Genomic DNA, 14053 nt, shown 5'->3' on the forward strand with positions numbered 1-14053 from the left:
GAGATGAGAAAGATCGGCTTCCATATCTTCTTACCCATCCCTGTTTGAATAATAATAATAATAATAATAGTAATAATAATAAAAGTTTATGGTTTGTTTTCCTCGTTTTCTTCACCCCGTTGGAATAAAAGTAATTTTGGTTTTCACTCTCCTTCAAGGTGTATAGCTCGACTTTCCATATTTTATTCTTCCCTGTTTAAATGACAGTAATCGCCATAATACTATTGCTTTGATTTAATTTTTCTTTCCCTTTAGAATCCGAGTCGGCCTTCCATATACTTGGCCCTGTTTTAATAATAATCATACATTTATTTCTCCCATCAAGATCTGTCAACCTTCCATGCTGTAGACATCCCTGTTTAAATAATTGCCATCATGATTATCATTATACTAATACTGTAATTTAATTTTCCTTCTCCATCCAGATCCCAAGTTCACCTTCCATATCTTACCTGGCCCTGTTTTATTTATTTATTTATTTTTATTATTTCCCTTCTCCATCAAGATTTGAGTCAGCCTTCCATATCTTAGTCATCCCTGGTTAAATAATAATAAATTTATTTTCTTTCCCCATCAAGGTCTGAAACGAGACAGAGCTGTATTTGTGCAGATAGCACAGTGTGTGGAATAATAATAGGTGCATTGAAAATAAAGGTTATGCTATGGAAATCTATTATTATTATTATTATTATTATTATTATTATTATTATTATTATTATTATTTTGTGTGGCTGGTCAGCTTGGAGGAGGGAAAGCAACTCTATAATCAGAATTAGGCTACCAGCTAACTCTTTGGGGAAAGATTTCATTGATTATTCATCATGAAGGCTAAATGGAGCCTCCATATTCAGAGGCAGTATATCTCTGAATACCAGTTGATGGGGAGAGCAACAATTGCCTTCATTCCCCTGCTTGTGTGGACTTCCCAAAGGCATTTGTGAGAGGCAAGATCCTGACCCAGCTGGTCCTTGGCTCTGACCCATCACACGATGTTCTCATCAGCCACGGTTGCTAAATAGAACCTGCAGATTCAGAGGCAGCGTACCTTGGAATACCAGTTGACAGTGGGAGCAAATATCTTGTCTTCATCCTCACCTTGAGGGTCTTCCCGGGGACCATCTGGTTGCCAGAAAAGTTTAAATAATGACGTTTCCAAGTTCACACCCAATCCACACCTCTGTAGCACATCCAATGTGCATTTAAAGCACATGGCTTCCTCCAAAGAATCCTGGGAACTGTAGTTTGTTGAGGGTGCCGAGGAATGTAGCTCTGTGAGGGAGTAAACTATAGTTCCCAGTATTGTCTAGGCACCTGAACTCTTCCTATGCCATTTTTTTCTCTCCACAGCCCTGTGCTGGATTAAACCCTGTGGAGCCCCCATGGCAGTTGAAATCTGGGGGGGAGGGGCGGTGATGCTCTAGTGCAGGGGTGTCAAACTCAAATTCATCGGGGGCCGCATCAGCAGTTTGGACACCCTCAAAGGGCCGGTTGTATCTGTAGGACTATGGCATGCGCTCAATATAAAAACAAGTGGAGGTTTCCTGAATGCATGTAAAGTGGAGGTTTCCTGTGTAGAACGGCCGGAGCCGCTAGAGGGCAGATGTTCTCTGGCTTGTAGGCTGCCGCGCATGCGCTGAAGAGGCGGCTTTCTTATGTCAAAAAAACAACAACACCAGAATAACTGGTGAAGGCTGGCGGCCAGCGGCGGCTACACGGGCCACATGACGAGGTCTGGTGGGCCGGATTCGGCCCGCGGGCCTTGTGTTTGACACCCGTGCTCTAGTGGGATAACAGTGAACAAAAAAGCATGATTGTAATTTTCTTTCAAGATCAAATCAATATTATTTTGGTCTGTTGTTGCAGGGCCCCTAAAAGCCATGGGACCCATAGACTGGTGCCTACTCTGCCTATTTGGCAATCTGGCACTGCCACAGCCCCTCTCTCTGTAAGCTTTTGTGCCCCATCAGCCAACATCACTCCTTGGTTTGCAGTTTGGATCAGAAGAAAAGCCCTAAGCTAAGTAATTTAAGGGAATTAAGGTGCAGAGGGGATCCTACACTCCATGTCTAAAAAACCCAAGCCCCCACAACTTAGTTTCTACAAATGGGGAAGATCCTTTGCACCACTGTTGTCATAGAGACACAAGAAGGCCGTAGCCTCCATGTTGCGGTGAGGGCCAGCTTAAGGGAGAAGGTGTGACTAAAGAACAGCGAGTATTTCAATAACAGTTAACCTAAAATGTTTAAAGGTCTTTAAAGGCTGCAATCCTATGCCCAGGTACCAGGGCGTAATCTCCATTGAAATGAATGGGACCTACTTCTAAGTAGACATGGAAGGATTGCTACTTAGTGGAGCCTGGGGGATTCTCAGGCCGAGGGACCGAAAGCTGTTATGTACTGAAGTTCCCACCCTGGGCTAGCAGGGGGATACTGTAGATAGTTCAGATCCACATATGCAAATAAGGGATCAAAAGTGACATTCAGTGATAGGATAGTTACAGAAAGTTGTTACAGTTACGTTGTACTGGAGCTCTATATAAGCAGGCTGGCTGAACCCTTCAGTTCAGTTCTGTTCTGGCCTGTGAATAAATAAGAGCTGTTTGAAGAATCGCTGTGTCGTCTGATATGTTCACCCACAACTTAACAAAAGCGGCCCTCCAGGCCCCTCTACTTGGCCCTCAGAATGTCCCCCAAGTCATCTCCTCAAGGGTGACTTGACTTGGGAGGCTTTGCTTCTCCGCCCTGGGTGTTGAATGGAAGATAAAAAGGTCTGTGTGTAGAAATTTTCATTTGTTGCTCCGCTGGCTACAGCCATGTGGCCCTCAGCAGGTTGCCAAAAGGGAATGCAGCCCTCGGTTTGACAAAAACATTATCCACCCCTATCTTAATGAGGGATCACATAGAATACCGTGCACATGGTTTCTCTTATACCTCTCAGGTAAAGGATCTAAAAACATGCTATTTTAACCCTGAAAGCTGAAAATTCTTCAAGGAGGCCTAGAGCAGTGTTTCCCAACCTTGGGCCTCCAGCTGTTTTTGGACTACAACTCCCATCATCCCTAGCTAGCAAGACCAGTGGTCAGGGATGATGGGAATTGTAGTTCAAAAACAGCTGGAGGCCCAAGGTTGGGAAACACTGGCCTAGAGAATCTCTGAGGGAGCCAGGATTCAGCCTTGTTTCTTTATGGCTACAGCCCTGTGAAACAGAGAGAGGCTGCAGATTGTGCAGAAAATTACACATAAGTGCAGGAAAAAATAAAACGACAAGGTTAGCAGACTTTCAGAACATTGAGGAAAAATATTGTGGCCTGGTGTTGTGCAAAAATACTGAGAAAACACGACTTCTGGGCCATGAGGCAGCAGAAATGTATGAGTTATGAACAAAGAATTACGGTAATTCCATTGGTTCAATGCCAGGTGAAAAAGGTTTTTTGAGCCATAATCTTACAGCAGTGTGTGCCTAGTGCCTTTCCTGACATATTTTCAGCACCAGGTAAAAGACAACTTTCCCCCCAGGCTTTCGATAGACTACAATTATGATGTTTTCTTACTAGGGTGCTGCCCAAATTTCCCATGGCTGTGTTATGTTATGAGAAAAAAACTGCTCCTTTTCCCTTATGGGGTACCCAAGAGCCCATATAGAGTCCTTTTGTAGGTTCTCTATCTGTGGGATAAAATAACAGAGACCAACCAGAGAATATTGAGAAGCAAAGCAGCTAGTAAGCCTCATCTTTATTAAACTGTTGCAACAGGGTCCTCACTTACCACAAGCAGGAAAGAGGAGGAACCCAGAACAAAGGTGTGCCCGCCCTTATATAGACTTTTTAAATTTCCCACCCTCAAACTCTGGACCACCCCCAGAAACATCATACATACATCACAGAAAGGGTGTATCCCAGGACCACCTCCTCCAATGCTTCATACACCACAGGAGGCGGTCCTCTAAAACAATGCTGAGTGTGTTGTTTTATCTCCTGTCTGGCAGGTTAAAGGTAAAGTTAAGGTACCCCTGCCCGTATGGGCCTGTCGTGTCCGACTCTGGGGTTGCGTGCTCATCTCGCTTAAGAGGCCGGGGGCCAGCGCTGTCCGGAGACACTTCCGGGTCACGTGGCCAGCGTGACGAAGCTGCTCTGGCGAGCCAGCACCAGCGCAGCGCACGGAAACGCCGTTTACTTTCCCGCTATAAAGCGGTACCTATTTAGCTGCTTGCACTTAGAGGTGCTTTCGAACTGCTAGGTGGGCAGGAGCTGGGACCGAACGACGGGAGCTCACCCCGCCGCAGGGATTCGAACCGCCGACCATACGATCCCGCGTCCCTTGTCTGGCAGGTTACCTGATTGCATTATCTGAGTTTTGGCCACTCTCTTGTTATTATAACTACTTAATTCCTGAATCCAGGTCACCCTGTTCACACCTTAAATGTGCCCTTAAGGCAGGATTTGTGAGCACAGAGACAATGGGGAGGTTTTTTCCCATTTCCTTCGACCTTGCAAAGAAATATTTGAGGTCATTTTAGTCGAGAGAGAAAATGGTTTCAGGACTTTTCTGTGGGTTTCAGACATGTGGTTTACATATTTGTATGTGTTTGCTTGGTACATTTATCTAGTGTGTGTGTGTGTGTGTGTGTGTGTGTGTGTGTGTATGACCTTAAGATTCTTATAACAGCTGTTACAGGGTAATTTTTGTTTTGATGGTTTTTTAGCACATGGGTAGGCAAACTAAGGACCAATTGCCTTCTAAATCCAGCCCACGGACAGTCCAGGAATCAGCTTGTTTTTACATGAGTAGAATGTGCCCTTTTATTTAAAACGCATCTCTGGGTTATTTTGTGAGGCATAGGAATTCGTTCATTCCCACCCACCCCCTGCTGATCCCTGGTTTAGCGTATTTATATTTTTAATGCGTTGTTAGTTGCTTGAAGAACTTAAGGTAAGTAGGGGCTTTAAAAGTCTAATAAATAAATAATCTCCAGGGTTCTCACACAATTTTAAAATGTTAATTTCTAGAAAATTGTAAAAGATTCTGGGTGCATTTCATCTGGGTACATGCCATTTGTTATGATTGCTTTAGTTGAGATTTCTACATTGCTGGGGGTTGGTCTAGATGACCCTTGGGGTCCCTTCCAACTCTACAATTCTATGATTCAGAGCATGAAGATCACGTTTTCTTCAAAAAATGCTTTCAGCCCTGTAGCAGCCCAGTTCATTTGATTTGATGAAGGGTTGACAAATGAAAATGCATGCTACATAATGACTTGCATTTATTGCTCAAGCTTATGATAGGTGAGATGACAATCTAGGTTAGAACAGTCGGACGTGTTTCTTTCCTGAATCCTGGAATTATGGGGCATTATACACATACAACAGGTGAGGCCTTGGTTGTGCTACCACAACCAGTTGGCAGAGACCCAAGACAGGGCCTTTTAGGGGACCTTAAGGATGGGTTAGGGACGCGGGTGGCGCTGTGGGTAAATCCTCAGCGCCTAGGACTTGCCAATCGTATGGTCGGCGGTTCGAATCCCCGCGGCGGGGTGCGCTCCCGTTGCTCGGTCCCAGCTCCTGCCCACCTAGCAGTTCGAAAGCACCCCTAAGTGCAAGTAGATAAATAGGTACCGCTTTATAGCAGGAAGGTAAACGGCGTTTCTGTGTGCTGCGCTGGCGCTGGCCATGTGACCTGGAAGTGTCTCCGGACAGCGCTGGCCCCCGGCCTCTTAAGTGAGATGGGCGCACAACCCTAGAGTCGGACACGACTGGCCCGTACAGGCAGGGGTACCTTTACATTTTTAAGGATGGGTTAATCTGCCAATTTTGTTCGCTCTCATTTTTACGGTTTTCAGTTCTCCGCATTTCCATGTAAGTTTACAATTTTTAAAAGTCCACATGAAAATGCAAACATTAGTGCTAATTTCTTCTCATATATTCAGTTTTTGGCAAAGGAATTTCCCCTAATACAATGCACTTTTGTACATTACTTATATGCATTTTTATGGGCACTTTACACCAGTATAAGCATTTTTGTACACATTATTTGGCTGGAGAACTGCATTGCAGAATTCAGTGAAGTGCAAACTTCAAAGGATGGCCATTTTAATTTGAGTTGTTTTGGAAAGCATGGATTTGGTATGTTTGCCTTATTCTAACTTCTCCCCAACTCCTAGCCACCCCACAACATCCTGTCCAAGCCCAGGTCACCAAGTGTGGTTTTTAACTGTATTGTATCCTGCCCAGAGACTGGCACATTAGAAATATACTAACTTGAATGAGGCAGTGAGAGATTTTATTTTCTTGGGCTCCATGATCACTGCAGATGGTGACAGCAGTCACGAAATTAAAAGACGCCTGCTCCTTGGGAGAAAGGCGATGGCAAATCTAGACAACATCTTAAAAAGTAGAGACATCACCTTACCAACAAAGGTCCGTATAGTTAAAGCCATGGTTTTCCCAGTAGTGATGTATGGAAGTGAGAGCTGGACCATAAAGAAGGCTGATCGCCGAAGAATTGATGCTTTTGAATTCTGGTGCTGGAGGAGACTCTTGAGAGTCCCATGGACTGCAAGAAGATCCAACCTCTCCATTCTGAAGGAAATCAGCCCTGAGTGCTCACTGGAAGGACAGATCCTGAAGCTGAGGCTCCAATACTTTGGCCTCCTCATGAGAAGAGAAGACTCCCTGGAAAAGACCCTGATGTTGGGAAAGATGGAGGGCACAAGGAGAAGGGGATGACAGAGGACAAGATGGTTGGACAGTGTTCTCGAAGCTACAAACATGAGTTTGAGCAAACTGCGGGAGGCAGTGGAAGACAGGAGTGCCTGGTGTGCTCTGGTCCATGGGGTCACGAAGAGTCGGACACGACTAAACGACTAAACAACAACAACAAACTTGAATGAGTGAAATAGCACCCTGCTAGTGCAATTCAATGGACTGTTGAGTCCAGCATTCTCTTCTCAACCAGATTCCTGTGGGAACCCCACAGAGGGCATGAGCATCACACTGCCATGCATTCTACACGGCCTGCCCTTGGACCTGGCCCAGAAGGTCTAGCTGTTGCAGAATATGGAAGCCAGACAGCTGATGGAAGCACATGGCCAACACCTTTGTTGAAACATCTACACTGGCTATCCATTTACCCGAGCAAGGTTCAAGGTTCACAAAACCCTGAATGACTAAGTATGTTGGGCACCATCTGAACCCAAATATCCCAGCACAGCCATCAAGATTATCTGCAGGAGCATCACTGATTTTTCTTTTGAGTTGATGAGGCTCATTTGGCAATACCAACCTTTCATTTCTTTGGCCCAGTCTTGTAGAATGCTCCTCCGGTTAAGTGATACAGCAAATCCTTATATGGTTTTTATTGTGTATATTCAATTACACATGGGATCAATAATGAAGTCGACATTCCTGACACAAGAGTCCCGAAATAAAGACACAAGCTTTGGATAAGATTCTTCCTCATAAATTTATTGAAAATGTACCTATCACAACATTTTTGTGCTTCTTCCTTTCCGTCAGGCAATGTAAACATGATACAGGAACTCAAGCCTCTTATCTTTAGCAACAAGCTCAGCAAAATCTTTAACAAGTTCTGAGTACTTGTCCGTAACCATCAAGTACCCTCCAGCAATTCTTGCTGTGGAATATGCCCCAAAGAAGATCAAACCCAGAAGGAGAATATCTCAAAAGTGAAGCGCTGGTGGCAGCTGGAAGGTGATTTCAGGATTTTTAGGTTAGTGATTCAGGAAACAAGTGAAATCTCCAAAGAGAGTGGACATGGCAAATTAAGGTGCGTAATGAAAATCTGAGATGAATGAACATTGTAGGGGACTTACTAATAGGTCTTATATTTCTGCAGTGAAGTAGCAGATGTTATTAGAAATTGTTTTAATCTCTTGAGTGGCTTAGTACAAAGGCGACAAAGTTAATTAACTAATGATTAACAGTCTGCTACTTAATTGAAAGTCTGCCTGTCACATCAAAAGTGTTTTCTTAAGGAATGGGGAGTCAGAGGCCCAATAGTTACATGCAGTAGATGCAGTCAGGAGTCTGCAACTTTGGATTGCAGGTGCGGGATCACATGACTGAGTGCTCCTCTATACAAAATAAAAAATTGCATATAGAAATCTAGATGCTAGGTCCTAGTTCTAGCCTTCTCCCTGATATCTAGTTTTCTATATGTAGGGTTTCTTAAAAAAATAAATAAATACATGAACATTAAAGCATGTAGTCTAGATAGATTCACCATCAAATCTGCTGCGTTTCAGAATTAGGCTAGAGGCTTCTGGGAACTTCACTGGGAATGGAGATGTCACTAATGATAATGAAGCAGGCAGAAAAAGTGATGCTACCATGGAAGAAAGCACAAAACCATTATTTGCATAGACAAATAAGCAAGGACTATATTGCAGAGTGTGGTCTATAGGCCGAGGGAGCTGGCATTCATCCACAGACAGCTTCTGGGTCATGTGGCCAGCATGACTAAGCCACTTCTGGCGAACCAGAGCAGCACACAGAAACACCGTTTACCTTCCCACCAGAGTGGTACCTATTTATCTACTTGCACTGTGATGTGTTTTCGAACTGCTAGGTGGGCAGGAGCTGGGACTGAACAACAGGAGCTCGCCCCGTCACGGGGATTCAAACCACCAACCTTCTGATCGGCAAGCCCTAGGCTCTGTGGTTTAGACCGCAGCGCCACCTGCGTCTATGCTTACTGGGAAGTAAGTCCCTCCAAGTTCAGTGGGGTTTACTTCCAAGAAAGCCCACATAAAATTGCAATCTTGGAGACATTAGGATCATTTTTGGTTGCTTCCAAACTTTTCTCTGAAATAGCCATCCCTTCTTCACTTACTTTTTCATGGGGAGTTCACTGTATTTACTGTTTTCGAGATATATATTACTAATAAAACCCTGTCCAAGTGTGCACAAGCAATGCATTTTAAGGACAAATGTGTATTTAACTGGAAGTTGTGCAGGCTCTGCCTGTTTTATTACATCCTGTTCAGCACAACTGGTGGATTAGTAACGAACTGTACCCCAATTGCTCCTCATTTAGCCAGATGTGTTCTGTGGAGGGTGGCAGTGGTAGCTAACATAGCAAAGTGATCTCATTGATATTAAAGTGCTATTATGCTATAAAATCACACAAAAAATAGGAGAAAACTATTAATTGAAGCTCACTCCCAGAGAAGCTGATTAAAGGGGAAATTCATTACTAATTCCTGTTCACTGAACATGAAGCAGTAAGATGGGCTAAACCTGCGAGGAGCTTTTAATTAACACTGCAGAAGGCCTTTTGCTGAAAAGGGACTCACTTGTGAGTAAACATTAGGTGGCTCTTGACTATGGAGGACATTGCTATACAATAATAGTGCTTATTAATTGCTATACAGTGGTACCTCGGGTTACATACGCTTCAGGTTACATACACTTCAGGTTACAGACTCCGCTAACCCAGAAATAGTACCTCAGGTTAAGAACTTTGCTTCAGGATGAGAACAGAAATCGTGCTCCGGCGGCGTGACAGAAGCAGGAGGCCCCATTAGCTAAAGTGGTGCTTCAGGTTAAGAACAGTTTCAGGTTAAGAACGGTCCTCCAGCATTAATTAAGTACTTAACCCGAGATACCACTGTACTGGATCTCCTTTTCACTTCCAGCTAATTGTAGAAAAGCAATTCCTCTGAAAGGGCTCTAATGAGGAACCATGTCCGTACACTTTCATTTCCATCAGGATATGCAAAAATAGCCCCTTATTTTCTACCATTGCATTCATTTATATCAGGAGTGGGGAATCCTGGGGCTAGGGGCCAAATGTGACCATCTGGATTGCTTTGCCTGGTCCTCCGAATTCTCTCCATGCTGTATGTCACCCCCCAGGATACACCCACCTCATATTCTTCTCCACATCATTTAGTGCTTTTGCCTTGTTAGAATGTGTCCTTCAACTGTGATAATATGTGCCTTACTTGCCTGGATGGAGAAATGTGTTTGGGGTGTGTGTGTGTGTGTAGAGCTGGATTTTGTGTGGCTGAAACGTAGTCTCCTGTACAACAGGTAAGTGCCACACCTGTTGCTACTCCCACTTTCACCTCTGGCTCTGCCCAGCACTTCCATGCAGACACCCAAAGGTTGCCCATGAGGAAATGGAAGCCGTTGGTCTGAAAAGGTTTCCCACCCTTGATTTATATCTATTTTGGTGTCCTTGTCATCTGTGCTGGAAAGCCAATTGAGGAATATAAAGAGGCATTAGTTCTTTTCTGCACTGTATACCTCCAAGGATTATTAAGCAACACCTGCCATCAAAGTTTTTTTTTTTTTTGACAGCTTGACTTTAACAGTATCCCAGTATTAATGTAAAGGCTGAGAGTCAAGAAAGCCATCGTGTTAAATTGCAGTAAGACATGAAACCCCAGGATTCCATTTTTACCAGGTCCCTTTCTCACAATAGATGAGTTATTACAATGAACAAAAACAACAACCTGGCAACAACATGTCATGAGCAGAATTTTGTTTCTCCTTCCAGTTCTTCAGTGTCTTTCCATTGTTCATTAAGAACTTATTCAAACATACAGAAAGGCATATGGTATGGGTTCTCTCTCACAAGGCTGCATCTCCTCAAAACAAAATGTGGAATATAATTTGCCTGATTGATCAAAACATCACATCAAAATCTCCTTACTCTTCAAAGTCATGAAAGTATTATGAATCAGGCTGAAAGCTTCTAGCTCAGTTTGCAGGGAGACTTACACAGCACTTTCAAATGTAAACACTGAGGTGGAACATTTCTGTAAGAGGACTGTTCCTCACGGACCTCTTGAATATTTGAATTGGCTCCTAAAGCACAGAATAGGATGAGATTGGAGAGAATCACCTCTCAGGGTTTTTCTTTTCAAAGAATTTTAAAAGCTTGAGCAGGGGGAAAAACAAAATCAGCAGACTGCAGGAAATTGGGAAAGGTTTGCTCCATGTGGCAACAGAGCCAGGAGTCTACCACCATCCTGGCTCCATGAATAATAGGCAACAGTGGTTATATGATGAAGAAAGTATCACTCTTGGTTGTATTCCTAATTTACAGCTTCTTCCAAGTTCAAAGGAAGGAGGTCCCAGACTGCCTTCCTGCCCGTCACCATAGAGTCAAGAACTGTGGGGATAGAAGGGCCACCTTCCCCAGTCCCTCACATCTATTATGTCCTAGACTGGAGGATCAAATCTTGAACCACTAACAAGCATGCATTTCTAACAAAAGAGACCCAAATGCAAAAATATCTGCATTTCCTAATAGAGGGAGGCAGAGACAGAAGTAAAACATGAAGCAACTTTCTATTGTGCCTACCATAAAAGTGGATGTCTGCTTTATTTCTTCCAAATGAAGAGACAGGCTTCCCTGGTTGGACCATTTGTACAAAATTATCAACAGCAACTGATATTGCATCTCTGAATGTCAGTAACAGTACATTTCACCGCTCCTGCATTGTATTTCTGTTCCAACAGAATTAGAAAAATCGTCATATGAAAAACACAATTATCAGTTAACACCACATAAAAAAACCTTTTTTGAAATTTCCTCCCACCCCCCGTGCACCTTGCACAAAAGAAGTCTTTTAAAAAAGCATCTATACTGATATGCGCGCGCGCGTGCACACACACATGGAAACAGCCTTTGTTCAAGTTTCATTCCTCCATCATGGCCCAGGCCTCTTCTGCTTTCTGGTAGTACTGGTTGGCCAATCTCCCCTTCATGGCTTGCATAGCAGCTTCCGCAGCTTCAGTAAACAGCTCACCTAAGAAAAATGGATGGAGAATCACATGAAGGACGTCTCCAGTTAAGAGATGGACGGATCTGTCAATTTAAGTCATCAATAATGTGTTTCCTGGGAGGAGCCTAGGTGGAGATCCCACTCTTACGGAGAAGCCATCGTTTGTTAACTATGCAAAACTGGTATGATAGGCTTTGGAAGGTTGCACTTGTAGGCAAATTAACACAACATTGCTGAGTAGTCAGAGACAACTGTAGCTGAGATAAATTTTATGATGAGTAGTTTCCATTTCTTTCATTAATTCCTCACCAGAAGAACCTCCTATTCACTTTTCTTTTTGGAGAGGTATGTTATCTCAATACTCTAGATTTTCTTTATTTAGATATCACGTCCCATAATTTCTCCAAGGTTTAAAGAAGGTTGTTGTTAACTTCACTGTTGCAATTGATGCTACACATTTGGCATTTATAAATGTACACTTTTCAAAGTGTGTAATGAGGATTTGTGGTTCACCTGTGTATTCCTTTCCTCAATGTGATCTTTGGAATGTTTTGTGTGTTTACATCAGTTTGTTTTAATGTTCCTTCTGCACTATTATAAAATTATTATTTTTAAAGAAAACAGGATGAAGGATCACATGAAAGGCAGCTCCAAATAGGAATGCATGGATCTGTCAGTTATGGGTTGACTCTGTTTTTCATTTTTTTCAATCCGAAGTTTACTTCTCTCCGTTTCCACATCAGTTCATGATTTTAACAAAAATCCTCTTGAAATTTGAATGAATGCAAATGAATGCAAATTTCTGCTAACGTTCACATGCATGCAATTTTGCCTAACACACACATTTTTACAAAACAAATACGAAAGCATTTTTGTATATTATTTTCACTGAGATGTGAATTTCTATGCAAACGCTCCCCCAGTATATGCATTTTTGTACACATTCCTTCACTGGAGAACTGCACTGCAGAATTCAGAGAAGTGTAAGTCTCGAACAATTGGATTCAAGGCATCTTATAAAGATTAAGACACGCACAGATGAAACACAGAAAGTTAAAAAAAGAAAAAGGGGAAAAAAGCCAGAACTGTACCTGATCTCTGTGGGTCCTTGTCTAGATGAAACCCTCCAATCATCAACATCTCGGCTTCCCTTGCCAGGAGTAGATACCGGGGCTCATCCTGGGTCCCATCGTATTCCCCTCCTTCGTCGTAATCTGTCATGTTCAATGCCGAATTGTACCAATGTATGGCTTCCTTCCAGTCCCGGCACCTGAGTAATTAAACAACAAATCAATCACGGAAAACTCCAAGGATAATTGGGGGGGGGGGGAATATACATCTGGAGCTGCTTAAAGACTTGATCTTGCATCCTGCTGAGTCTTGTTATTCGATCCGTCAAACTCTGCAACAGGGGTGGGCAATCTGGCCACAGGAAAGTGCCCTAATTTCATGCATGCTTCGGCCTATTTCATGTGGGTTAAAACGGAGATGGCACAGAGAGAAAGGGAGGAATGTGGCAATAAGAGAGAGGGAAAATAAGTGGTGGCCAAAAGGAGAAAAACGTGGCAGAATGAGAGAGTGAGAAAAGAAATGGCAGCATACATTTAAAGCACTATGGTACCACTTTAAACTGTCATGGCTTCCCCCAAAGAATGATGGGAGTTGTAGCTTGTTAAGGGTGCTGAGAGTTGTTAGGAGACCACTATTCCCTTTATAAAGCTACAATTCCTAAAGTGATTTAAGAATCAACACACACACACACACACACACCTGCCACTTGTCAGATACCCTTAACAAAATAGTACCTGTCAGGAGGAAGGCTCATGCCTGTATCAAATGCTCTAGCAACAAGAATCATGGAAGGACGGTCTCCTGCTTCTGATGCTCTGCGTAAATAATCAAACCCTTTGCTTCTATTTTCCTTGATGTCCTGCAAAAGCAAAAAGAGGATAACCATCAATTATCACAGTTGCCGTATCTGCTTGTAGAAAAAGCTGAACTATTGTCAAGAGATTTTTGTATAGGATCTTAATCTACTGGAACATTGTGTAAGGTAAAGGTAAAGATAAAGGGACCCCTGACCATTAGGTCCAGTCGTGGCCGACTCTAGGGTTGCGGCACTCATCTTGCTTTATTGGCCGAGGGAGCCGGCGTACAGCTTCCGAGTCATGTGGCCAGCATGACTAAGCTGCTTCTGGCGAACCAGAGCAGCACACAGAAATGCCGTTTACCTTCCCGCCGGAGTGGTACCTATTTATCTACTTGCACGTTGACATGCTTTTGAACTGCTAGGTTGGCTGGA

The 14053-nt window shown here is 43.3% G+C and overlaps 1 protein-coding gene across 6 annotated transcripts in view; it reads right to left on the reverse strand.

Annotated features, from left to right (window-relative positions):
- Positions 1-7438: 7438 nt before the first annotated feature.
- The window catches only part of EEF2K (eukaryotic elongation factor 2 kinase), a 46448-nt gene continuing 39833 nt past the window's right edge, over positions 7439-14053 (reverse strand). For all 6 annotated transcript variants that reach the window (XM_028705564.2, XM_028705559.2, XM_077918606.1 and 3 more), the window contains 3 exons: positions 13557-13681; positions 12843-13021; positions 7439-11775 (listed from right to left, as the gene is read on the reverse strand). In XM_028705564.2, coding sequence (XP_028561397.2) covers positions 11666-11775; positions 12843-13021; positions 13557-13681 — 414 coding nt within the window. In that variant the 3' untranslated portion in view covers positions 7439-11665. The remainder of the gene's footprint in view (positions 11776-12842; positions 13022-13556; positions 13682-14053) is intronic.

This window comes from Podarcis muralis, chromosome 14, assembly GCF_964188315.1.
Source record: "Podarcis muralis chromosome 14, rPodMur119.hap1.1, whole genome shotgun sequence".
In the NCBI taxonomy this organism is placed as follows: Eukaryota; Metazoa; Chordata; class Lepidosauria; order Squamata; family Lacertidae; genus Podarcis; species Podarcis muralis.